We start from the raw sequence: 26,925 nt of genomic DNA, 5'->3' as shown, positions 1-26,925 counted from the left end.
ACACGTAAGCGAGAGAGATGTCGTCCTTCTGGAGACTGGGGCTAGACTGAAGCTAGCTTACAAACGGGGCCAGGTATGGGCGGAGCCCTACACACAGCACATTCCAGCACATTCCAGTATACAATACAGCACATTCCGGTACACAATACAATGAGGTCTGGGGGAAGGGAAATGACACTGAAACCGATCTCAGTCACAGGCAGTGATGAATGGAAATATTTCATCACAGACTTGATGAGGGGTCTGGCTTTGTCCGCATAGTTGGGCACCCACTGAGCATAGTACGAGAAAAACCCTAGGCATCTCTTCAGTGCTTTTTGGCAGAGGGGGAGGGGGAGCTCCATAAGGGGGCGCATTCTGTCGGGGTCGGGGCCGATGACTCCGTTCTCCACTACACAGCCAAGAATGGCAAGGCGCATGGTACGAAACATACACTTGTCCTTGTTGTACGTTAGGTTCAGCCGCTGGGCCGTACGGAGGAATTTCTCCAGATTAACATCATGGTCCTGCTGGTCGTGGCCGCAGATGGTGACGTTGTCTAGATAGGAGAAAGTGGCCTGGAGCGCGTTCTGGTCAACCATCCGGTCCATCTCCCGTTGGAAGACTGAAACCCTGTTGGTGACGCCGAAGGGAACTCTGAGGAAGTGGTAGAGACGACCGTCAGCTTCAAAAGCTGTGTACTGGCGGTCCTCAGCCCTGATGGGGAGCTGGTGGTTTGCCGACTTCAGATCAATCGTCGAGAACACCCGATATTGTGCTATCTGATTGACCATGTCAGATATGCGGGGGAGTGGGTATGCATCTAGCTGGGTGTAGCGATTGATCGTCTGGCTGTAGTCAATAACTAGGCGCTGTTTTTCGCCAGTCTTCACTACCACCACTTGTGCTCGCCATGGGCTGGTGCTACTTTCAATAATCCCTTCCTTCAGGAGTCTCGCTACCTCGGATTTAATGAAGCTCCTATCCCCGGCACTGTAACGCCTGCTTTTGGTAGCGATGGGCTTACAGTCGCGGGTGAGGTTAGCGAACAAGGAGGGGGGGGGACTTTAAGGGTGGAGAGGCTGCAAATGGTGCGCGGCGGGCGATTTAAAAGCTGCTGGCTGCAGACTGTGAGTGGGGGGAGGGGTCCATCATACGCTAATGTGACACTCTTAAGGTGGCACTGAAAATCCAACCCCAGTAGAACGGCAGCGCAGAGATGTGGCATGACCAGAAGTTTAAAATTTTTGTATTCTGTGCCCCGTACTGAAAGGGTCACTACACAGTAGCCAACGACGTCCGCTGACTGGGCTTTGGAAGCCAAAGAGATCCGATGGCACGTCGGCAGGACCGGGAGAGAGTAACTGCGCACCGTGTCGGGGTGGATAAAGCTCTCCGTGCTCCCGCTGTCAAAAAGGCAGGTAGTGGCGCGGCCGTTTACCGTAATGTCCATCATGGACCTGGACAGTTGATGAGGGAGAGATTGGTCCAGCGTCACGGAGGCCAGCGTATGGTCGAGCGAGTCGATGTGGTCGTCAGATGAGGCGGTGGTTGAGTCCGGGTCTCCCGTGGTTGAAGTTGGAGACGTCCAAGATGGCGGACAAAATGGCGGCGCCCATGATCCCGATCCCCACGCGGCTGGGGGAGCCCAAGATGGCGGACAAGATGGCTGCCCCCACGGTTCGCACGTGGCGCTGCTGGCGTTAGCGGTTTTACCTTTGCAGGCGCTGACATAGTGTCCTTTCTTCCCGCAGCTGGAGCAGGTAGCGTTTCTCGCCGGGCAGCGTGCTCTGGGGTGTTTTGCCTGGCCACAAAAATAACATTTCTGTGCCTTGGACATTGCAGCAGCAGTTGAAGGTGGCGGTCCCATGACCCAAGGTTGTGGCGTCCCCGTTGCGGAGCGGTTAGGGGAAAAGGCGTCCATATTCCTGTGGGCCGCGTCGAGCGAGAGCGCGAGGGACACTGCCTTTCTCAGGTCCATTTCTCCCTTTTCCAACAGTCTCTGCCGGGAGTAGTTGGACCTTAGCCCCGCAACGAAAGCATCTCGGATCAGTCCCTCCGTGTGTGCTGCGGCTGATACTTCTTTGCAATCGCAGCCTCGGCCGAGTATCCGTAGTGCCCGTAGGAAGGCCTCCACCGATTCCCCGGGCTGCTGTCTGCGGGATCTTAAGAGGTGCCTGGCATAGACCGTATTTACCGGGCGTGCGTATTGCCCTTTTAGCAGATCGATAGCTGCCGCGTAGGTCGTCGCGTCCTGGATTATTGTATAAACTTGGTGGCTCACCTTTGAGGCCAGGATTTCCAGCTTGTTTTCGTCCAGGGTCACAGTTGAGGCTTGCAGGTAGGCCTCGAAGCAACGCAGCCAGTGCGCGAATTTGGTAGCCGAACCCGCTTCTTGGGGGTCTAGGTCCAGGCATGTTGGTCTGAGGGCTCGCAGCAGCTCCTGCTGCTCAGCGTTTGGTGCAGCAGCCTGCTGCTCAGCGTTTGTTGTCGACATTTTGTTTTTGCTAATAAAATTGATGTGCTATCAATTACTCATAAAAGACGGAGAGTTAGGAGAGTAACTAAAAGGCTTTTATTAGCAAAGAACAGAGCATGCCTCTCGCGGTTGACTGGGTTCCAAGAAGGCAGGGGGCTGCAGAGCGGTCACCTTTATACCTGGGCCTGTGGGTGGAGCCAGGGGCGGAGCCAGCAGAGACATGCTGAGGCATGCATAGGTACAACAGTGTGCAACAACAACAACAACGGTGAACAACAATAACAGTGGTTTACCACAGGAAGTTCAGAGTTACTTTGTAAAAACAAACTCCGCAGATTCTATCAGCATCTGAAAAGAACAAACTGGGTTACTGTTTCGGTTGTAGACCCTTCCTCAGAACAGAGTTATTGGACAGACAGACTACTTGCATTGCATAAAAGCTCTGTATTGTGATATGGTACAGCAAACAGAATTACAATTAACAGTTCCCAATTCCCAGTGGAAATGTATTTCTGCAGCAATTATTTTCCAGCCACTGTCCCCTCGAAGGTGCACGGCCGCACCCTGATCCCTAAGCTCCCGCACACTTACGGGTACGATAGCAAAATACTGCAGATGCTGGAAATCCGAAATAACAACAGAAAATGCTAGAAAAACTCAGCAGGCCAGGCAACATCCGTGGAGAGAAATTAAGAGTCGACGTTTCGGGTGAACCCTTTTTCAAAACTGGAAAGGAAATAAAATAGATCGAAGGCAGGGCTGCGATAGAACAAAAAAAGTAAAGAGACATTAAGAGGTATTCAAAACCAGATGAGATGGTAATAGGACAGTGGAGACAAAAGACAGCTCAGATTAGGTGTGAAGTGTACTGGCAGGATGAGAGACAGCTGCCATGTGGGAGAGAGAAAAAAAAAGGAAATGGAGAGGGGGAAGGGAAGACCCAAAACAAATTTAAATACGGGTCTTGCGACCTCAGAGCCGGTCCCAATTGGTAATTAACAAAAGAGTTGGAGCAGTGGCCACATGTTAAGGGAGTGGGTGACGTGTCGGCTGTGTCGCCCTCTGAGAAGCGCCGCGTGCTGCAGGCAGGCAGAAGCTGCAGAGGAGCAGAGTTCAGCCGGTTCCCATGGTGACGAGGGCAGCGTGTCCCCCATTCTCCTTTGGTACCACGGTTCCGGGGGCTGTGTTACACAAACGGGCCAGATCAATGCAACCGGCCACCACTATGGGGCTGGACGAAGCTTTCAAATTGGTGGGTGAGATCAGTTGAAACCGCGAGTGCCTCATTTTCTTCTTAAACCTAGACAGGTGAGTGAGTGAGTTGCCGAGTTTTACTCGCAGCAGGTGAGTAAGAAGGGACTTTGTTGCTGTCAGTGACATGTTTTAGGAGAGGAAATGAGAAATGAGTTTGTGTGAATTTTGAGCTGTACGTGAATCCGCTTTTTAAAATAAAATGATCCTACTGCAGATGGGTTTGTAAAATCAGGATTTCAATCATTAGGTGAAGCAAGGAAGCATTTTAGCAGAGAGATGAAGAGTGATTAACACAAGTTTAACTTTCTTTTATTTGCTACGTTTTACTAAATCCAATATTGCACCAGGGGTGGACTTATGGTTTCAGTCTTGTTGCTGATGAAAGTTAATAAAAATCTTAATAACATAAAAAGTAAGGGAAATTGGAGCTTACTTTAGAAAATCAGAATTCTGGCGTCTGGTTTATATTTTTAGAAATGTTGAGACACCTCACTTTCTACAGGCCAACCCAATTAGCACATCTGTCTGCTGAAGAATTCAAACCACCTGGAGGCAACAAAGGATGCCTCTTGTATTGGATGGTAGAGGGAATGTGGCCAGCTGAAGGCACGGCTGTCAATGGTGGAGCGATTAAAATCGGGAATGCGCAAGAGGCCCGAATTGGAGGAGCGCAGAGTTCTCGGAGGGTTGTAGGCACTGTTCCCCGTAAGGTGCGCAGCGATCTGTAAGGTCCCGCGCACTTCAATTCAAAGGCTGCGCAATGAGCTGGAGCGGGGGGAGGGTCCCGATACACAACGGCCCGGGAATCCTCACAGAGAGTCGTTTGTGACCTCGGAGCTGATCAGAACCGGAACAGCATTTGCTAAGATACAGAGCCCTGGAACCTGGCAAGCGTTGTCTCGGGATTCTGTCAGTACTTTTTTCTGTGGCGACTGCACTTTGGAACAACACAGGTGGAGGCGCAGCACATGTACAATGGCCACTGGAAGGAGGCTAAAGCCAACAATTTTTAGGCCCCCGGTGAAACAAAAATGTGAGAAGGAAAATTAGGAAAATTGTTTAAAGCTGGAGAAAAAAATGATGTTGAATGTCCCGCAGTAAGTTCCAGTTAAATTTTGCCAGGTGTTGTCCCCTTTTTGAAAGAATTTATCAGGGTTATTTAAATCATGTTATGAGAGAGGGGAAAAAGGTTGTGCCCAGTTTGTACCTCCGAGTCTGTGAGAGACGGTGGGAACGACAACAGAAAAAGAGGAAACAACTTCTCCAAAACTGATCCCAACTCGTCGCCAAGGCTGGGGATAGATAACTTCACCTTCTTCTTAGGAAGTTTAACCACTTTATTCACTTTCTTATTTGAGCTCCGTTTGGAATTAGAGTTTATTTCATTTTGTTTAACACCAGCATTGAAGAGGGAAAGAGAAACTTGGAGCAACTTAATCTGTCAAAGCTGCAACGAGACTTGAAAGAATTTAAAGGTTTTTAATTAACATTTCACAAAAAATTAGTGTTAAAAACACTCTTTCCCCCCCACCCCCCAAATTTCAAATATGATATTGGAAGAAACAAGCAAAAATAAATTCTTCCCTTATCTAAACAAGTTTCAACCAGGTCTTGAAGTCCAAATGCTTAAAACATTTTAAAATTGAAATTTCTCAATATTTGACTTTGAACGATTGACTGAAGTGAGTAGCTTTACACAAACATGCAACCATGCTGTTGAGGAGGAGGAGGGTAGGGGAGGATTTGTAGGAGTTATGTATTGTGGAGAATGTTTGAGAGAAAAACCTTTTTATAAGCAAAATTTATAAATTAACATTTTTACATCAACATATTAGTAAACATTTCCAAGTCAGTCTGATTGGTTCTCCTGTCCTGGAAGAAAGATGAATGTTTATTTCTGTTAAATCATAGCTTTTCCTGCTTGTTATTTTTAATTCGGTGACGCAAATTGTGTATGTGTTTTTCAGTACTTGTGAATAAGTGCTGCATTTCTGACATGTTACATGGGGGTGGGCTGGTTCAAGAAGACAACATTTATTAATGGAAGTGATTGAGGTTGGAAATATGGATACACTTTTTTGTTCAGTTTTTAATACTCCAAAGTAAAGAACTACAGCACTTTATATTTGTTGGTTGTCTGGTTGCATTGTGATTAATATTCTAATTACTTATGTGGATGTACAGCATGTCAGCGCCATAGGAAAGCTGCTGCTACTGCTGCTTGTGCAGCCATTGCTATAGTGACATGAGAGATGGGCTAATTTTAAAATTAATGCTAATTGCACGAATAGATATGCCTCTTTCAGCTCACCTTGGGCTTTTGGATTCTTTTTCAATGCAGAACCGTGTAACTGAATGACGTTTCTGAAGTGTTAACACATTATTATGCAGTTCTTTTATATCCCAGTCATTTCTGACTTGTTTTTAAATGGCGAGTTTGCACATGACGAACTAAAAGCTTTTAATTAATTCTACCGTAAACAAACTTGCAGAATGGGCATGTAAATGACAAATGAATTTCAATATAGATAAGTGTGAGGTGGTGCATTTTGGTAGGAGGAATAAGGAGGCCACCTATTCCTTGGAAAATAAGAGTCTAAATGGAGTAGAGGGGCAAAGGGATCTCGGGGTATAGTTTCACAAATCATTAAAAGTAGCAACGCAGGTTGAAAAAGTAATAAATGCAAATAAAGCACTGGGGTTCATTTCTAGATGAATAGAATTCAATAGCAGCGAAGTTATGTTAAACTTGTATAGAACCTTGTCTGATTGTCTCATGATTTAAGACGGTGGGGTGGCAATATGGCATTACTGTATGTATGCTTTTTTAAGTGGTTGCTGTTGCTGCTGTTGTTGTAAAAGTTGCCCAAGGACAAAAAGGTCGCGCTCAAAGGAGTTCATGGCCCACTCAGTACAAAAAAAAATTAGAGGGATCATTGGTGGAGAGCATCCCATCACACTCCTGGCTTGTACCTTGTAGGTGGTGGAAAGACTTTGGGAAGTCAGGAGGTGAGTCACTTGCCACAGAATACCCAGCCTCTGACCTGCTCTTGTAGCCACAGTATTTATGTGGCTGGTTCAGTTAAGTTTCTGGTCAATGGTGACCCCCAGGATGTTGATGGTGGGGGATTCGGCGATGGTAATGCCGTTGAATGTCAAGGGGCGGTGGTTAGACTCTCGCTTGTTGGAGATGGTAATCACTTGGCACGTGTGGTGTGAATATTACTTGCCATGTTTCAGTCCAAGCTTGGATGTTGTCCAGGTCTTGCAGCATGTGGGCACAGACTGCTTCATTATCTGAGGAATTGCAAATGGAACTGAACACTGTGCAATCATCAGTGAACATCCCCACTTCTGATCTTATGATGGAGGGAACGTCATTGATGAAGCAGCCTAGCGCACTGCCTGAGAAATTCGTGCAGTGACGTCCTGAGGCTGAGATGATTGGCCTCCAACAACCACAACCATCTTCCTTTGTGCTAGGTATGACACCAGCCAATGGAGAATTTTCACCTGATTCCTATTGACTTCAATTTTACTAGGGCTTCTTGATGCCACACTCGGTCAAATGCTTGATGTCAGGGGCAGTTACTCTCACCTCACCTCTAGAATTCAGCTCTTTTGTCCATTTTTGGGCCAAGGCTGTAATGAGGTCTGGAGCTGAGTGGTCCTGGCGGGACCCAAACTGAGCAGGTAATTGGTGAGTAAGTGCTGCTTGATAGCACTGTCGACGACACCTTCCGTCACTTTGTGATGATTGAGAGTAGACTGATGGGGCGGTAATTGGCCGGATTGGATTTGTCCTGCTTTTTGTGGATAGGACATTCATGGGCAGTTTTCCACATTGCTGGGTAGATGCCAGTGTTGTAGATGTATTGGTACAACCTGACCAGAGGCGCGGCTAGTTCTGGAGCACAAGTCTTCAGCACTACAGTTGGGATGTTGTCGGGGCCCATAGCCTTTGCTGTATCTAGTACACTCTTGATATCATGTGGAATGAATCGAATTGGCTGAAGACTGGCTTCTGTGATGGTGGGGACCTCAAGAGTAGGCCGATATAGATCATCCACTCGGCACTGCCCTCAAGTGGCCTTGCAAGCCACTCACCTGTAATCACAAGCTAAGTTAAAAGACCTGGGGCTAGATTTTCAGTATAGACAGTTTTGGGGCGCTAACCTTAGCGCCCGCCCGAAGTTAGCGCCCGCCCCAAAGTAGCGCCCCGTTGCCGGGAATTCAGTGGCTTCGCCCTAAGAGATTGGTGGAGCGCTAAAAGAGGCGTTCCACTCCTATCTTTAGGCGCTAAGCCAGCGGTCCAGAGGGATAGCGCCCAGGCGGGGCGCAGCGCGGGTGCGGTCATTTTTGGACTGACAGCAGACCCCGTGGCGCCGACCAGCCCTTAAAGGGGGAAGGGACGAATTGGTCTGCTGCCACGCCCTGCACACTGCAGCCTTGCAAAGAGGCCTCAACACTGCTGCTCAGCCCCAGGGAGTCATGGCAACGCCAGAGAAGGCCCGTCAGCGTGCCCTGCGCTTCTCAGAGGGTGATCTGGACATAATGGTCACAGCTCTGGAGGTGAGGCGCAAGATCTTGTTCCCAGAGAGTGGGAGGAATCCAACCCACCACGACTACACCAAAGCCTGGAAGCAGATCGCCCAGAGGGTGACGTTCACCGGCGATGCCCCCAGGACCCACAAACAATGTCGTAAAAAATACAACGATCTGACCAGGATTGTGAAGGTGAGTAGCCTTTCCAGTCTCCTCCTCATTCTTGCATGTACACCTGACATGATGGGCAAAGGGAGCTGAAAGTCCTATTGGCCAGCCCTCAGCCAGCAGCATTGGGACAGTCATGAGCATCACATGGCCATTCGGCACTCTACACTTTGTCCAAGCTATTCCACCATGGGAGGCAGTGCACACTACATCAGGGCTTCACTCTGTCCAAGCTATTCCACCATGGGAGGCAGTGCACACTACATCAGGGCTTCACTCTGTCCAAGCTATTCCACCATGGGAGGCAGTGCACACTACATCAGGGCTTCACTCTGTCCACGCTATTCCACCATGGGAGGCAGTGCACACTACATCAGGGCTTCACTGCGCACTTACAGCCCGTCCTTTCTCTTGCAGGCTAAAGTAGCGGTTAATCGCCAGGCGCGTGCCAGGGGTGGCCGCGCCAAGCTGCAGAAGCTCACTCGGCTGGAGGAGCGCGTGTGTGTGCTCATGGGAGCCCGTGTGATTGTCCCCACAGCGTGCGGAGTATCCGACCCTCCACTGCCCGGCAATGGTAAGGACCTCGCCTTTTGGCCCTCTCGCGTCGCACTGGCCCATCCGAGCTACCTCCTTTGCCACTGTCCCACCAATGCGCTGAATGCCACCAGTCCTAACTCCCTCGCTGACGCCGTCTCCTCACTCTGAAGCTACTCTTGTGCATTCCTGCTTTCAGCTGGTGATGACCAGGACCCTGAAGCTGCCAGTGACAGCACCTCCGACCAGGAGGAGGAGGAGGAGCAAGCCGGACCTTCGGGGGAACAGTCACGTCCCACAGGAGAGGAGGAAATGCTTGACACCTCCTCACTGGACGAGTGCCTGGAGGAACTGTCGCAGGGCAATGCAGCTTCTGGGACCAGTGGCGTCCAGCCACCCAGGAGCCGTGCGCGTGGCCCGCGGCCTTCCCCCCAAAGGGGGGAAGGATCAGAGGGGAGTGCTGCTGTTCGGCACACTCGCCGCCACCAACGCGGCAAGGGTCCCCTAGTTCGGCCCCCTCCTCCCCAGCGGGAGAGTCGCGACTCCAGTCCGGACACCTTCACCTCGGAGGAGGTGCGGAAGCTGGATAAGATGGCCGAGGATTTGGACCGGCGCCACACGGAGCTCATGAGCGTGGTGGGGCGCATGCCTGAGGCCATCGAGTCGCTGGCGACCAGTGTGCGTGAGTTCGGGGCAGCAACTGCCGCGAGTGGCCGCATGCTGACTGATGCCGTCAAGACCCTGGCGGCTGTGATGCGCGCGCACACCAGGACCACAGGGGCACTCACTGCTGCCACACGCGCTGTCTCAGGCAGGCATCGCCAGGGCAGCCGCCGCGCTGGACCATCCCAGCAAGCCGCCCCTCGGCTGATTGTTGCGGATCCTGCAGTGCGGGCCCGGCCGAGTGCCACCGCGCCACAGCACCAGCCAGCGCATCCCACACGCCAGCTGGCCCACATTGCGCCATCCGTCGCCGCCATTCCCCCACTGGGGCGTCAAGGGCAAGCGGCTGCAGCTGATGGTGGCCAGGCTCAGGTGCGCCACTCAGCAGACGGCCCCTCAAGGCCCAAACGCCGTGTAGGCCGCCCCCCAGCGGCATCTGGCGGAAGGGCATCTGAGCCTCAGGCACCTTCCCCCAGCCTCGCAGCAGCCACTGGGCAGAGCTTGCGAAGGAGCAGCAGGCCGGGCAGGGGAGGCAAAAGGCTGGGCAAGGTCTCGCCCTCGCGGGCCACTCAGTAGAGGGTGTGGGCAGCTTTCCTTTTATATGGCGGTGGCCATCTTTATTTTGCCCATGGTTGTGTTGTTGGAGGGCTTATTTTTTGCGTTAGGCCGACGTTGAGGCCCGGTTTGAAGAAAGGTGGAGTGACTCCTCCCCAGTTTGTGGGAGTGAGTCGTTTGTTGGGCTTTTTGTGGGGCCCGTTTATTGTTTTTGGGGATTCATGTGGGAAGGGCTTTTCATTTTTGTGTAATAAAAAATTATCTTTATTCATGCAGTCTCCATGGTTGTTCTTCTTAGTGTTTGTTGGCTTCGCCGGCTGAGGGGTTGCGGAGCGGCTGCATTCATCTTCCCTCATGGCCCCTGGCCATTCCCTGACAGGGGGCTTAGAAGTACCGTGTAATAAGGTGGCGTCGTGCGGCCCTTGGCCCTGGTCGCTCCCTCCTGGGAACGTACTCCTGCTCCTCCTCCTCCTCCTCCTCATGCTCCTCCTGCTCCTCCTCCTGAGGTGCTGGTCCAACGTCAGGTGGCAGTGCCTGAGTCCTGCGGATAGCCAGGTTGTGTAGCATGCAGCAAACCACCACAAATTGGGAGACCCGGTCCGGCGAATACTGGAGAGCTCCTCCGGAGCGATCAAGGCAGCGGAACCGCTGCTTGAGGACCCCAATAGTTAGCTCGATGATGTTGCGGGTGGTTTGATGGCTCTCGTTGTAGGCCTCTTCAGCAGCGGTCCTGGGCGCGCGGAGCGGGGTCATGAGCCAGGTGCACAAAGGATAGCCTTTGTCCCCGATGAGCCATCCTCTTGGGGGAGGCTGTGCCTGGAACATGTCATGCACAGTACTCTGCCGCAGGATAAAGGCATCGTGGCTGCTGCCTGGGAAGCTGGCATTGACTGCCATGATGCGCTGCTTGTGGTCACAGACCAGCTGCACATTCAGAGAATGGTAGCCCTTCCTGTTGCGATACTGCTCGCCATGCTCCAGAGGGGCCCGCAAAGCCACATGCGTACAGTCAATGGCGCCCTGCACCAAGGGGAATTCCCCGAGTCTCGAAAATCCCAATGCGCGCTGATGCTGGCTCTCCAGGGCCATGGGGAAGGAGATGAATTGGCTTCTCCTTCTGAACAGTGCTTCGGTCACCTGGCGGATGCAGCGATGCGCGCCGTACTGGGAGATGTTTGCTATGTCCCCAGCAGCGTATTGGAAGGAGCCGGTGGCATAGAAGTTCAATGCCACCGTCACCTTCACTTCCACCGACAGAGACGTCCTGCACCTGAGCTTTGGCCGCAGTACTCGGCGAAGCAGGTGGCAGATCTCTGCAATCACCTCCTTTCGGAATCGGAGCCTTTTAACACATCGCGCGGCACTCATGTTTAGGTAGGAGCGCTGCTGGCGGTATAGCCTGACTGGGTAAGGCCTACGTGGCCGACGCCTGTAGCCCCCTCTGCCTCTAGCCAGGGCTGCCCCTCTCACAATGCGTCTGCGAGCCCTACGGACATGGAGCTGCAGCTCCGCGTTGGCACCCCATGCAACCCCCATCAAATCCTGGCAAACACTCTAATTTCCAAAAGGCCACTTGCAGCGCTCTGGCCTGAGTCCAAAAATACCTGGCTCTTGCTGCTTGAAACCAGTTAGCTATCCTCCTTGTTGTGTCTCCAGAAATGCGTTGCACAAGAGTGTTTTCTGAAAAAAGGCTGGCCTTTATACTGGAGAGTACGTCCCCTTTAATTTGCGCCCCCCGGGGCCCGCGCTGGTTGTGTTGCGTTCCTTTTTCCAAACGCTCCGGCCGCCAGCCGCACAATGGGGCGGTCCGACTGAAGTTTGGAATCGGGGCGCACAAAGGGCGTTGCACGAGGATGTGACGTCATTTTCTGCGCGCGCATCCGGGCGGGCGCGAAACTTTGCGCCGGCGCTAACGGGCAACTTAATTTGGGGCGGGGCGCAAACTGCGCTGCGCCCGGGCGCTACACGCATAGCGCCCGAAAAACACTTCTCTTAAGGCGCTAACTGCTGGCGCAAGCGACTGAAAATCTAGCCCCTGGTTCCATCAACATTATTTATGTCTACAGCTTTTTAAGTATTTGCCTCAAATTTCATTTCAATCTTTTCCCCAAAGAAAACAAGTTAAGAATAACAGAATTAAGTCTGTTACGCATTAATTGATTTAGTTTTCTGCTTTGTTCATGTTTTGTACTCAATGCTCATGTATAAAAAAAAATGAGCTGGAGCATTCAAAGACTAATTGAGTCAGATTTATCCTTAAAAAGGCCACAAAATAATAATGAACGGACTCTGAATAATAGTCCACATATAACATCACAAGTCCGATTGTAATTAATTATATGCACAAAGTCTCGGCTTATCAACAGTACTGGCTGTCTTTCCTTGTCAAGAGGATTAAAAGACTTGGTTGAACTTGCTTTTAACATCTGTTCCTGATTCTAAAATAAACCCAGTCTTTGGGATGAGACGATAAACTGCGGTCCCATCTGTTCTGTCCAAATAACCACTCGTATTGGTGTGGTATTAACTAACTGCCTTTAGTTCCAGATCCTCGAGAACATTCTCATCAAGGAATAACAAAGTACAGTAATAGAAGAGAAGACATTAGAGTGTAATTGCTACACAGGGAGCCATCTAGTGTTTAGTTAGCAATATGAAAGTACCATTTTTGTCACCATCTGCCTGATCCATTGGTTCATGTGGCCTTGAAAGTTCTCATGGTACTGTTGTCGTGAGTCCCTCAGGGACTTGAATAACAATCTTCCCTCAATCAAGAACAAATGAACTGATCATTCGTCTAATTTACTGTTTGTACGATTTTGCTGTGTACATGTTGTGAAACCTGCTGAATTGTTGTAAACACCCCAACTGATTCCTTAATGTCCTTCAAGGAAGGGAACCTGCTATCCCTACACATTCTGGTCTACATATATGATTCCAGTCCCACATTACGAGGATGAATCTTAATCTTGATGTCCTCAGGGAATCTAGGGATGGGCAATAAATGTTGACTTGCCAGAGTTGCCCACATCCCAAGAACAACTTTTTAAAAAATGGCTGTAAAGTTTGCCTACATAAGTCACAGCACTTTAAAAAAAAAAAATAAGTTGCTTGTGAAGCATTTTGGCATATCTTGAAGACATGGAAGGCTCTATATAAATGCTCTTTTTCTTTTTGAAGAAGAAGCCATGGGCTTGTGGCAATTATAAGTAACTAGTTAGGCTAATAAAGGGATATCTTGTGTTGAGAATAAGATGGTGTGGGTTTACTGCTGGAGGATCAGTGTTCATATTATCACTGTGGATACTTTACATCGTCAGCCATAAGATCATCTACATTACTTTAAAATTCTTGCAACTGTACATTTCCTGTTCTCACACTTCTTACTTTGTGTCATGATTTTTGTCACATCTCTTTACAATTGGTGATGCCTGAGAGGATGCCCAGCTTACATTCCCCTTGATATGTAGCATTGTAACACCGGATTTACTATGGGGGAAAAAGCAAAATACTGCGGATGCTGGAAATCTGAAATAAAAACAGAAATGCTGGAAATACTCAGCAGGTCAGGCAACATCTGTGGAGAGAGAAACAGAGTTAACGTTTCAGGTTGATAACCTTTCGTCAGAACTGGAAAAAGTTATTAGTCCTAGCCCTATTCGGGCTACCCCGGACCAGGCGTATTCCCCAGACGTTCACCTTCAACTAAAGTTAGAGATAGCCAAATTCTATAAGACACTTAATTGGATCTAAAGGTTCAGGCTATCTCTCTCTAAAGGAAAGGAATGACGTAAAGATGTAACCGTCCTCCAGATAGCACTTATAATAAGTTTAACTAGACTGTAACCTTCCGGATATTATGAGGGTCCAGAAAACTCCCCCAGAATCTGCAACTCCTCACAAAAGAGTGTACAGAAATTGAGTTAACAAGTTTGATACAGAAATGCTATTTGAGACAATTCTAAAAATATATAGATTTATTAAGGAACCGACTTGCAGTTAACAGCTGTTGAGTCAATCACAACTTTAACAGTTGAAAATACAAATAGCTTAAATTTCTTATTCTCAGAGATCCTTATTCTCAAATCTTAACTTCGTTACATTTTTACATTTCTTATTCTTAATCCAGAATATCCACCAAAATCAAATAAGAATACCTTTTTGATCCCCGAGACTCAAAGAATTAAAAACTTACAGAGCATGCCTCTGAAGTTGAGAATCGCTTGCCCTTTCCAACGACTTCTGACTTTCCATATGAAAAGCTCTATTTTTATACCTTTTTTAAGTGGTTTATTCTTTAAAGTTTTCTGCTGATGTAAGCTAATTATCTCTAATTATTCTTTCTGTTGATTTTTCTCTATCTTACTGTCAGTTCAGCTGCCAACTCTCAAAATCCTGTCTGTTGTATAGGTGTTTCAAAACTTATCATAAAAAACAATATGACAGTAGTATTTATTTGATGACATTCTTATCAAAGGTCTTCTACTCAATTCTAAAATCACCTCTGTTTGAAAGCAGACGTTGTGTCTACTAACTGTTCCATTTTCAATACAAACACAATGTGATTTCTTGGTGTATCTATTGATGCCATATCTGCAAAGTCTTCTGTTTGTGTACCTTTTACAATATGTAAATCAAAACCACTTAAACCAGGGTGTTCCATGCATTTCTTAGCTACTTCAATTGGTTGTATATATAATCATGGTTCCTGTTTCTCATTTGATGTTACTTTTATGAAGGCACATTTTTTAATATTCTGTGTTCCTGTTCGAAGTGTCAGTTTTTAACACTTTACTTGAGCATAGCTATTGTGTTGGCTCCAATCTGCAGACATTCTGGAAGCTGCAACTTGCTGTTTCAATAGGGCCATTGTCTTAGTATTAACAATCAATTCCCATTTCAAAAGCTTGTGTGGTATTTACAACTTCTGTGTTAACATTTCATCTTATCTCAGAAGCCTGTATTGACAGCCTGTGTCGCCGAGGCTTTCCAGACTTTTAAACCCAGTATGTTATGTATTAATAATATCAGAAATCTGTTCTTAGGATGGTGTATCTCTTGGAATATGGCTATTTCCTTTACAATGAAACAAGTTTTAAGCAAATGCAGAGGCTGCAAAAGGGGGAGGGGAGGAAAGAACAAAAGGGAAGGTCTGTGATGGGTGGAAGGCAGGAGAGATTAAAAGAAACAAGGGATGATGGTGCAAGGCCAAAGGAGATGGTAATGGGACAAGTAAAGAAACAAAAGATGGATCTAGAAGAGGTGTAAATGGGAATAACAGAATCATCAACAACTGCCATCCGAAAAAATAGGGGCAGAGGTTATGGTCTGAAACTGTTCAACTCAGTGTTAAGTCTGGAAGGCTGTAAAGTTCCTAATCGAAAGATGAGGTGCTGTTCCTTGAGCTTACATTGAGCTTCATTGGAACAGTGTAAGAGGCCAAGGTCAGAGTGGGAGTGGAGCAAAGAATTAAAGTGACAGGCGAATGGAAGCCTGGGGTCACGCTTGCAGACTGAATGAAGGTGTTCTGCAAAGCGGACACCCTATCTGCATTTAGTCTCCCCAATGTAGAGGAGACCGCATCATGAGCAGCGAATACAGTATACTAAATTGCAAGAAATACAAGTAAATCATTGTTTCACCTGGAAGGATTGCTTGGGGCCCTGGACGGTGGGAAGGGAAGAAGTGAAAGGGCAGGTGTTGCATCTCCTGCGCTTGCAAGGGAAGGTGCCGTGGGAAGGGGAGCGGGTGTTGGAGGTGATTGAGGAGTGGGAAGGATTGATTGGGGAATGTCACTCAAAGGGTTGACGGTGGATAGGCAATGGCAAACATTCAAAGACTGCATGGATGAACTACAGAATTTGTTCATCCCAGTTTGGCATAAAAATGAAACAAAAAAGGTGAGGGGAATAGATAGGCGTTTCTGCGGCCGCAAATGAGACTCCAGGATGGTGTGTTGCCTCCCTGGTGCAAGGGTCAAGGATGTCTCGGAGCGGCTGCAGAACATTTTGGAAGGGGAGGGTGAACAGCCAGTTGTCATGGTGCATATAGGTACCAACGATATAGGTAAAAAATGGGATAAGGTCCTAAAAGCTGACTATAGGGAGTTAGGAGGTAAATTAAAACATAGGACCTCAAAGGTAGTAATCTCAGGATTGCAACCAGTGCCACGTGCTAGTCAGAGTAGAAATAGAAGGATATTTCAGATGAATACGTGGCTAGAGGAATGGTGTGAGGGGGAGGGATTCAAATTCCTGGGACATTGGAACCGGTTCTGGGGGAGGTGGGACCAGTTCAAAACCGGACGGTTTGCACCTGGGCAGGGCCAGGACCGATGTCCTAGGGGGAGTGTTTGCTAGTGCTCTGGGGGAGGGTTTAAACTAAAATGGCAGGGGGTTGGGAACCTGAGCAGGGGGACAGAGGAAAGGGAAACAAGGATAAAAGAAAAAGATAGGAAGGAGAAAAACAAAAGTGGCAGTCAGAGAAATCAATGGTTTAAATCAAACATGGCCACAGTAAATAATAATTCTAATAGGTCTAAGAGCGTTAAAAAAACAAGCCTGAAGGCTTTGTGTCTTAATGCGAGGAGCATTCGTAATAAGGTGGATGAATTAGCTGCGCAAATAGAGGTAAACAATTATGATTTGATTGGGATTACGGAAACATGGCTCCAGGGTGGCCAAGGCTGGGAACTCAACATCCAGGGGTATTCAATATTCAGGAAAGATAGGCAAAAAGGAAAGGGAGGTGGGGTAGCATTGCTGGTTAAAGAAGGGATTAACACAATTGTAAGGAAGGATATTAGCTCTGATGATGTGGAATCTATATGTGTAGAACTGAGAAATACCAAGGGGCAGAAAACGTTAGTGGGAGTGGTATATAGACCTCCAAACAGTAATGCGGAGGTTGGGGATGACATTAAAAGGGAAATTAGAGAAGCGTGCAATAAGGGCACAGCAGTCATCATGGGTGACTTTAATCTACATATAAATTGGGCTAACCAAATTAGTAACACTATTGTGGAGGAGGAATTCCTGGAGTGTTTACGGGATGGTTTCCTGGACCAATATGTTGAGGAACCAACCAGAGATCAGGTCATCTTAGACTGGGTATTATGTAACGAGAAAGGATTAATTAACAATCTTGTTGTACGAGGCCCCTTGGGTCGGAGCGATCATAATATAATAGAATTCTTCATTAAGATGGAGAATGAAGTTGTTGACTCAGAGGCTAGGGTCCTGAATTTAAACAAAGGAAACTACGATGGTCTGAGGCGCGAGTTGGGTAGGATTGATTGGGGAATGTCACTCAAAGGGTTGACGGTGGATAGGCAATGGCAAACATTCAAAGACCACATGGATGAACGACAGAATTTGTTCATCCCAGTTTGGCATAAAAATAAAACAAAAAAGGTGACTCAACCGTGGGTAACAAGGGAAATTAGGGATAGCATAAGATCCAAGGAGAGGACATATAAATTGGCCAGAAAAAGCAGTAAACCTGAGGATTGAGAGCAGTTTAGGATTCAACAAAGTAGGACAAAGGGATTAATTAAGAAGGGTAAAATAGAATATGAGAGTAAGCTTGCAGGGAACATAAAAACTGACTGTAAAAGCTTTTATAGATATGTGAAGAGAAAAAGATTGGTGAAGTCAAGCGTAGGTCCCTTGCAATCAGAATCAGGGGAATTTATAATGGGGAACAAAGAAATGGCAGACCAATTAAATACATATTTTGGTTCTGTCTTCACAAAGGAGGACACAAATAACCTCCCAGAGATGTCGGGGAACATAGGGTCTGATGAAAGGGAGGAACTGAAAGAAATCAGTATTTGTAGGGAAATCATGTTAAGGAAATTGATGGGATTGAAGGCCGATAAATCCCCAGGGCCTGATAATCTACATCCTAGGGTACTTAAGGAAGTGGCCCTAGAAATAGTAGATGCATTGCTGATCATCTTCCAACATTCGATGGAATCTGGAACAGTACCCATGGATTGGAGGGTAGCTAATATTACCCCACTATTCAAAAAAGGTGGTAGAGAGAAAACGGGGAATTAAGCCTGACATTGGTAGTGGGGAAAATGTTAGAGTCCATCATAAAAGATGTAATAGCAGAGCACTTGGAAAACAGTGACAGGATCGGACAAAGTCAACATGGATTTACAAAGGGTAAATCGTGCTTGACTAATCTACTGGAATTTTTTGAGGATGTACAAGAGACTTTGGTTTATCCGAAGGTTGTATGTCCAGAAACCTCGATCTACTGGCAGAAATCAGGAGCCGTTTTGTTCGTTTTTTTTGCTTCTCGTGGCTTTTTTTCCCCAACAGTCAGGCTCTGGAAAGTCTCTCTGAAGCTGTTGGTAAGCTACAGAGATGCTTCCAAGGTACGGGCCGACTGTTTAGAAGCTGTTGCTAAGCAACAGTGTTTGTTGTCAGATCCAGAGATGAAAACCTCCATATGCTTCAACATTAACGCTGGTATGTCCGGCAGTTTTGATAGATCGGCAACAGCTTGGTTCCATCAGTGCCGGATATAACAAAGTTTCCTGTAACTGGTAAAATAGATAAGGGAGAACCAGTGGATGTGGTGTATTTGTACTTTCAGAAGGCTTTCGATAAGGTCCCGCATAAGAGATTAGCGTGTAAAGTTAAGGCACATGGGATTGGGGGCAAGGTACTGACTTGGATAGAGAACTGGTTGGCAGACAGAAAGCAAAGAGTTGGAATAAACGGCTCTTTTTCCGAGTGGCAGGCAGTGACTAGTGGGATACCGCAGGGATCGGTCCTTGGACCCCAACTATTGACAACATATATTAATGATCTAGACAAGGGAACTAGATGTAATATCTCCAAATTTGCAGACGACACAAAGCTGGGTGGGCGTGTGTGCTGTGAGGAGGATGTAGAGAAACTCCAGGATGATTTGGACAGGTTGGGTGATTGGGCAGAAGCATGGCAGATGCAATATAACGTAGATAAATGTGAGGTTATCCACTTTGGTAGCAAAAACAGGAAGGCAGATTATTATCTGAATGGCAATAGATTGGGAGAAGGGGAAGTGCAACGAGACCTGGGTGTCCTTGTGCACCAGTCGCTGAAGGTAAGCATGCAGGTGCAGCAGGCGGTTAAGAAGGCAAATGGTATGTTGGCCTTCATAGCGAGAGTGTTTGAGTACAGGAACAAGGATGTCTTGCTGCAGTTGTACAGGGCCTTGGTGAGACCACATCTTGAGTATTGTGTGCAGTTTTGGTCGCCTTATCTGAGGAAGGATGTTCTTGCCATGGAAGGAGTTCAGCGAAAATTCACCAGGCTGATACCTGGGATGGCAGGAATGGCGTATGAGGAGAGATTGGGTCGATTGGGCTTGTACTCGCTGGAGTTTAGAAGAATGAGAGGGGATCTCATTGAAACTTATAAAATTCTGACAGGACTGGACAGACTAGATGCAGGAAGGATGTTCCCGATGGTCGGGGAGCCCAGAACCAGGGGTCACAGTCTAAGGATAAGGGGTAGGCCATTTAGGACAGAAATGAGGAGGAATTTCTTCACCCAGAGAGTGGTGAACCTGTGGAATTCTCTACCACAGAAGGCAGTAGAGGCCAATTCATTAAATATATTCAAGAAGGAGTTGGATATATTTCTCAAGGCTAAAGGGATCAAGGAGTATGGGGAGAAAGCAGGGACCGGGTACTGAATTTGGATGATCAGCCATGATCGCATTGAATGGCGGAGCAGGCTCGAAGGGCCGAATGGCCTACTCCTGCTCCTATCTTCTATGTTTCTATGAGTGGACCAGGGTGTCGCGGAGGGAATGGCCCATTTGGAATTCTGAAAGGAGAGGGGAGGGGAAGATTTGTTTGGTGGTGGGATCACGCTGGAGGTGGCGGAAATGGTGGAGGATGATCCGTTGAATGTGGAGGCTGGTGGGTTGGAAGCTGAGGACAAGGGGAACCCTTTTACTATGGAACATGCTATTCAGCCCTCCTATACTAGATGGCACAAGTACCATTTATTTTTATTTTACTACCCCAGTTTACTAGAAGCTCTGAACCTTTTTATTTATTATTCATTTTCAGGACGTGGGCATCGCTGGCAAGGCCAGCATTTATTGCCCATCCCTAGTTGCCCTGAGAAGGTGGTGGTGAGCCTTCTTCCATTTTGGTACAGCTGAGGGATTTTCTAGGCCACTTCAGGCAGTTAAGAAGCAAGTATTGAGGGGAATATTATTGAAAAACAACATACAATGCTTGTGATTTTAATGCCAAAAAAACCAGAGAAACAAGGTAAATTACTGTACTATACTGTTCAGGACCCAGCACACATGCCTTTGTGTAAACCTACTATTCTTCATTGATGCTCTTTAGATTTACATAAATATTAGGTGTTTTTCCAAGAAAGTTGCCTCATTTACTGGGTAACTGCACCACTTGGTGTGACACTGACTGGACATGTAGACAGGGAAGGCCCCGGGTTCTATTCCTGATTCCAAGCCCAAGCAGCCATTAGGAAGCTACAACATGGATGCAATGCCCAAGTCCAATGGAGAGGGTCCTGTTAGCGGTTGAGCTTTGGCTGCGTTTCCGTCAGTGAGTGAAAACCGCCAGTAGTTGAAGAGGGGAGGGGAGGAAGAAGGTTAATCCTTGTTGTGCAGTTCAGATGCACCTCCTTGCAATGTGACCAAACGTGGCTCCGATGGCCTCTGTGGAGCTCTCAAGTGGTTGGGCTAACCCCAACCTCCTGCTGCGGAAATAAAATCTTGAAACCATTAACAAGCCTTTGTTTCTGAACAGGGATGTTCTGAAGGTGTCAAAGAACATGCAAAAGGAAAGAGAAAGTCTGCTGAGACAGCTGGAACTTCTCAGGTAATTATTGGCACAAATCAATGGCAAACAGACTAAGTGGCACAGCTGTATTGTAGAAAGTTGGTTTTCTAAATAACTGCATTTTAATTATATAATGTTCCATTCTTGGTGTAATAAAGGAAAGATGATTTCAGTAGATAATGTATTTGCTAATATTTCAAATCATTTTCTCGCTGTCTTTCAGATATATTTTCATTCCATTCATTAAATTTAGCAAAAAAGTAATGCAAGTACAAACCGGTGTTCTCTGCTTTATATTCTTGCCTATTTTATGCATGAAACTGAAAGAACGAAGGAAAATACAGCCCCTTATAGGAACATAGGAAAATTGAAATAGAGGAGCAGGAGTAGACCATTCAGCCCCTCAAGCCTGTTCTGTCATTCTATTATATCACTGCTAATCAGTACCTCAACTCTAAACATTTACTTGCTTTTTCTCCATATCCATATTAAGTATACATTATGGGCAAATACTTCACTCCCATCACAGTGATGTTGGCAAAGTCAGTCCAGGTGGAGTCAACCTGTCAGCACTTTGAGTGCAGGAAGCCAGGAGTGTGCTTGCTGTGGTAGCACACATACTGAAACTGCATGATGTGAGCTCTTCAAAGGCCAGTATGGTTGAAGAAACGACACATGACTCCACTATGTTGGATACTGCGGATTGTTACTGTTGCCCCTCCTCTCCCCACCCCCCAGTAGATTATTTATGCCTTTTAAGTAATGGCTGGGTGGGACTTGTAGCACTGCGTGTTTACATGTTGAGCTGACCGACTAAACCACAGGAGCCATGTAATTCAGAAGAGCAGTGAAGCTTTTAAGCTAACACCAATATAATGGTTGTGGATCTGAAATGGAGATTTTTCTCCCCACGGTGGATACCCAGCAGAGATAAATGTTGAGTATTCATTAGTGTTTAAGCCGGTGGGATTGACTGCGTGGAGTGAGACCTGTGTGGTTCATTGCAGTGTGTGTGATCGCTGACTACAAATCAATCCTTTGTCTTTCAATCAGGGAGATGAACAAGAAGCTCCGAGACGAAAGGGATGCCTATGAAGCCAAGAAGCTGGTTAGTCTCAAAAAGCGAGTTGTAATGCAGAAGCGTGACACATGCTGCTGCTGCTGTTGCCCCCCTGTGGGCCCACACAATGCTCTCTGGGGCCACTGTAAACCTTAGCTGCCAAACTCCACACCTTTTCAGGAGTATCATTTTTCTGGGCACAAAAGAGCGAGACTGATTAATGCCAACTTGTTTAGTTTGCACAGCGCTGGTTATTTTCAAAGAGTGGGACCCAAAAGCAGGTTAAATCTGCTTTAACCCGAAGGAGTGAATCTCACTGGGAAAGATGCGTCAGGTCAGCTTTAAGACAGCTTCACTTTCATAAATATCAGCCCAATACTTGCACTTACTGATGAAAATTAGAGTCTCTTTAGTCACAAGGAACAACAGATTTGAGAGGCTTCCTATCAGTTACAATGTGCAAAGAGAGGAACAGAACATCTTAACATGACATTTTTGATCGAAACAAATTAATTTCTGGTTCATGGCACCCTGTTTGTTCAGTACACGACTCCGACGGGATGCTCTATCTTTAAGATGTATTTTTGTGTGCGTGTATTTGTTTGAAAAAGGAAATCCAATTCTCTTTTTAATTGCATCTGTTACATGAAAGTTTTGCAACATGAAGCCAATTAGTTACCAAAGGCTGAGTCATTGCCTTTAGCCACTGCTTCATCTTACAGACACAGTGCTTCGGCTTATAAATAAAATAGGCTAATTTGCACAAAAATCGTAGGACAGTGAGGGATAAAAGATAGGAGCGTTGATATTTGTTTAAAGTGTATTGACACAGAGCCTGGAAGTTTTAATTTATATACAAATGTAATCTTTTACCAAATGTTTCAAACAAAACCTAAGCTGCTGTACTGAGGAGGGATGCAATTATATATTATTAATACCACTGGAGTCTCTGTGGCTGCTCATTCTTGTAGTACATTTTGGATAACATCATGGTGGCTGATTTGTATTCTATAATTAGGGACCATTAAAATCAGTTTTTATTGGTTTCTTTTCATCAGTAAATTCCTGGATATCTTTTGGATGGTGAATCAGTTCAAACTGATTTCCTCCCAAACTTGAGAATCTCTCCCTCCCTCCCCCCGAAGTTTCCCCATTGTTTTTTTTACCACAACGTAGAGTCTGGCGATATGTGCTTATCACATCTGTGATGTCCACATGCACTTTGCATGCTGTAGTCACGGGCGTGATTAGTGTACATTTCCAGAGCCTGTATTTGGCAGAAGAAACAACTTCTATGTTTGTGCAATTTTGATTTACTTTTTAAGGGGACCAGCATCATTTGTAAGTATTTCTTTGAGGACTGTATTCTTTATACTGCAGCAACCTAGTTAGGTATGGAGCAAGGGCAGGGAAGTGGAATTAAGATACAAATCAGTCATGATCTAATTGAATGGTGGAACAGGCTCGAAGGGCTTAATGTTCCTAAGGGCAGCAGTGCACCAACGCAATTACCATGACAATGGTCCCCTGAAGACTCCGGTTACAATCAAAGGCTCTGATTATCTACCAAGGCATGGTTTGCTAAAAGCAAGGCTACAACTGTTCCCCTCTGCTTAACCTCCAACAATCTTTATTATCCCACCATCATAGTGGCAGGTAAGTGGCGGAAGCCACAACATTTATACCTTCTTGAACTGTTCATTTAAAATAAACTATTTAACGGGTAAATGGAATTGAGGTACAGACCAGCCATGATCTAATAGGATGGTGGAACAGGCTTGAGGGGTTAATGACCTAAACCTTTTCCTATGTTAAGGGGGAGTCTGAAGGTGAGCATCATAAATGTGGCATCTGAATTGAGTTAATAATTATGAGTTGTCATTTTGCTTAACTATACTTTTTTAAAGTCCCTAGCTTGTTTTCTAGACTTTAACTAAAAAATGATTTCCCCCAGTTTTCCTGTGGTTTCTTTTGTGGGGTGTGGGGGAAGGAAGGCTCAATTTCCCCCCCACTGATGTTTCTCCTTTAAACATAAACCTAAATGATCCAGGCAAAAATGTTTTTTTAAGTTGGCAATAAGAACTGACTTTAATGATCTTCATTCATAGTTTGCCACCAGATTTTAGCCCAAGTCCATCCTGTCTGACATATTAAACACGATCAAAATCACTAAGGAAGTGGTACTCGGTAAAATAATGGGACTCAAGGCAGATAAATCACATGGACCTGATGGCTTACATCCTAGGGTCTTGAGGGAAGTGGCGGTAGGGATTGTGGATGCATTGGTAATAACCTTCCAAAACTCCCTGGACTCAGCAAAGGTCCTGGCAGACTGGAAAACTGCTAATGTAATACCCTTATTTAAAAAGGGCAGTAGACAGAAGGCTGGAAACTGTAGACCGGTTAGCCTAACATCTGTGGTAGGTAAAATTTTGGAGTCCATTATTAAGAAGACAGTAACAGGACATTTGGATAATCATAATTTAATAGGACAAAGTCAGCATGGTTTTATGAAGGGGAAGTCATGTTTGACAAATTTGCTGGAGTTCTTTGAGGAAGTAACATATAGGGTGGATAAAGGGGAACCAGTGGACGTAGTGTATTTAGACTTCCAAAAGGCATTTGACAAGGTGCCACACAAAAGATTATTGCTTAAGATAAAAAAATCACGGGATTGGGGGTAATATTCTGGCATGGATAGAGGATTGGCTATCTAACAGAAGGCAGAGAGTTGGGATAAATGGTTCATTCTCAGACTGGCAATCAGTAACTAGTAGTGTTCCGCAGGGGTCAGTGCTGGGTCCCCAACTCTTTACAATCTATATTAACGATTTGGAGGAGGGGACCGAGTGTAACATATCAAAGTTTGCAGATGATACTAAGATGGGAGGGAAAGTAGTGAGCGAGGAGGACATAGAAAACCTGCAAGGGGACATAGACAGGCTAAGTAAGTGGGCAGAGATTTGACAGATGGAATACAATACTGGAAAGTGTGAGGTGATGCACTTTGGCAGGAAAAATCGTAGAGCAAGTTATTATCTTAATGGCAAGAAACTGGAAAGTACTGAAATACAAAGGGATCTGGGGGTCCTGGTGCACGAAACTCAAAAGGTTAGTATGCAGGTGCAGCAAGTGATTAAGAAGGCCAATGGAATGTTGGCTTTCATTGCTAGGGGGATAGAATATAAAAATAGGGAGGTATTGCTTCAGTTGTACAAGGTATTGGTGAGACCGCACCTGGAATACTGCATACAGTTTTGGTGTCCATACTTAAGAAAAGACATACTTGCTCTCGAGTCAGTACAAAGAAGGTTCACTCGGTTAATCCCGGGGATGAGGGGATGGACATATGAGGAGAGGTTGAGTAGATTGGGACTCTACTCATTGGAGTTCAGAAGAATGAGAGGCGATCTTATTGAAACATATAAGATTGTGAAGGGGTTGGATCGGGTGGATGCGGGGAGGATGTTCCCGATGATGGGTGAAACTAGAACTAGGGGGCATAGTCTTAGAATAAGGGGCTGCTCTTTCAAAACTGAGATGAGGAGGAACTACTTCACTCAGAGGGTGATAGGTCCATGGAATATGCTGCCCCAAAAAGCTGTCGAAGCTACATCATTACATAAATTTAAAACAGAAATAGACAGTTTCCTAGAAGAAAAGGGAATTAAGGGTTACGGGGAGCGGGCAGGAATTTGGACATGAGTCTAGGTTCGGATCGGTCATGGCCCTGTGGGTAGCGGAGCGGGCCCAGGGGCCGTGTAGCCTGATCCTGCTCCTGTTTCGTGTGTCTAATTCTGTTAGATTCAGGAGATAGTCCTGTGATAGTGGATTGGCGGTTAGGATCAGATCAGCCATGATCTTATTGAATGGCGGAGCAGGCTCGAGGGGCCGATTGGCCTACTCCTGCTCCTAGTTCTTATGTTCTTATGTTCTTAAAAGTTGCAATTAGTGTCTGACCAGCATAATCTTTCACTGGGGGAAGAGGGGACACCAGCAATACATTGCTTTGTTTAAACAAATTGTTTTCTGTCCTCCCACCCTACTATTGTAAAGCAGAGCTGTGTACTTCTATGTTCTCCCCTTAAACTGCAGCTTCAGGGTATGTGGAAGGGACATTTTGGGGCTGGTTCATACAGGACCATTGCCCTGTTACTGCTGTTGCATGACTTGTATTTTACCGTTGCGTGACCAGTCATACATGCTTTAGGGTCTGTCCACCTCAGTTGAGGGGGAGGAAAAGGGGTTGATGTGAAGGCTAGGCCTTCAGAGGAAGATAGGGTAATGGGAGTGGATCACACAATGATGCACCTCGTAGCTAATCTTTACCAGGAGGTAGCTAGCTATATTCAACAAGTCTTGATTGTATCAACTTTATTCTTTACAGTTTGGATTTTTGAAGAATTATTGCAAGAAGAACAATTGTATTTAACATTTCTTTTTATTCTCCCTAACAGTTCCAAAAAGGAAAGACTTTGGCCTAGAAATTTGTCTCGGGCGGTGGTGCAAAGCAGGCGGTATCGGATTGGCCACCCGTTATACACAGTGCCTGATATTCAGTTCTATTGCAGTCAACGGAACTGAAGATCAGACGCTGGGTATAACGGGTGGCCGATTTGATACTGCCTATAGGGGGTAGTTTGGGGAGATCATAGACTGGTTTCGAGTGCATCACCAAACCTCTGTATTAGTGCTTCTGTGCATAAAGGGTATGCAGAACTGTGGCTAGGTTTTATATTTCTGAATTTCCCATGTGCCATATTGCTAGAAATTTAGGGGGAAACCAGTATTGCAACTGTTCAAAACAAATGGTCCTGTTCAACTCACTTAATGTCTCTGTGCCCTCTGAAAGTGGCTGGAGTG

General features: G+C 46.4%; 1 protein-coding gene across 1 annotated transcript in view; it reads left to right on the top strand.

Moving 5' to 3' along the window:
• The window catches only part of LOC147106625 (EF-hand calcium-binding domain-containing protein 4B-like), a 214,591-nt gene that overhangs the window by 125,006 nt on the left and 62,660 nt on the right, over positions 1-26,925 (top strand). The window contains exons 8-9 of the mRNA XM_086007640.1: positions 20,970-21,041; positions 22,056-22,110. Coding sequence (XP_085863766.1) covers positions 20,970-21,041; positions 22,056-22,110 — 127 coding nt within the window. The remainder of the gene's footprint in view (positions 1-20,969; positions 21,042-22,055; positions 22,111-26,925) is intronic.

The sequence above is a fragment of the Somniosus microcephalus genome, chromosome 15, assembly GCF_052327205.1.
Source record: "Somniosus microcephalus isolate GS21.2 chromosome 15, FLI_Smic_1.0, whole genome shotgun sequence".
NCBI lineage: Eukaryota > Metazoa > Chordata > Chondrichthyes > Squaliformes > Somniosidae > Somniosus > Somniosus microcephalus.
This window is presented reverse-complemented; position numbering and strand designations above follow the sequence as displayed.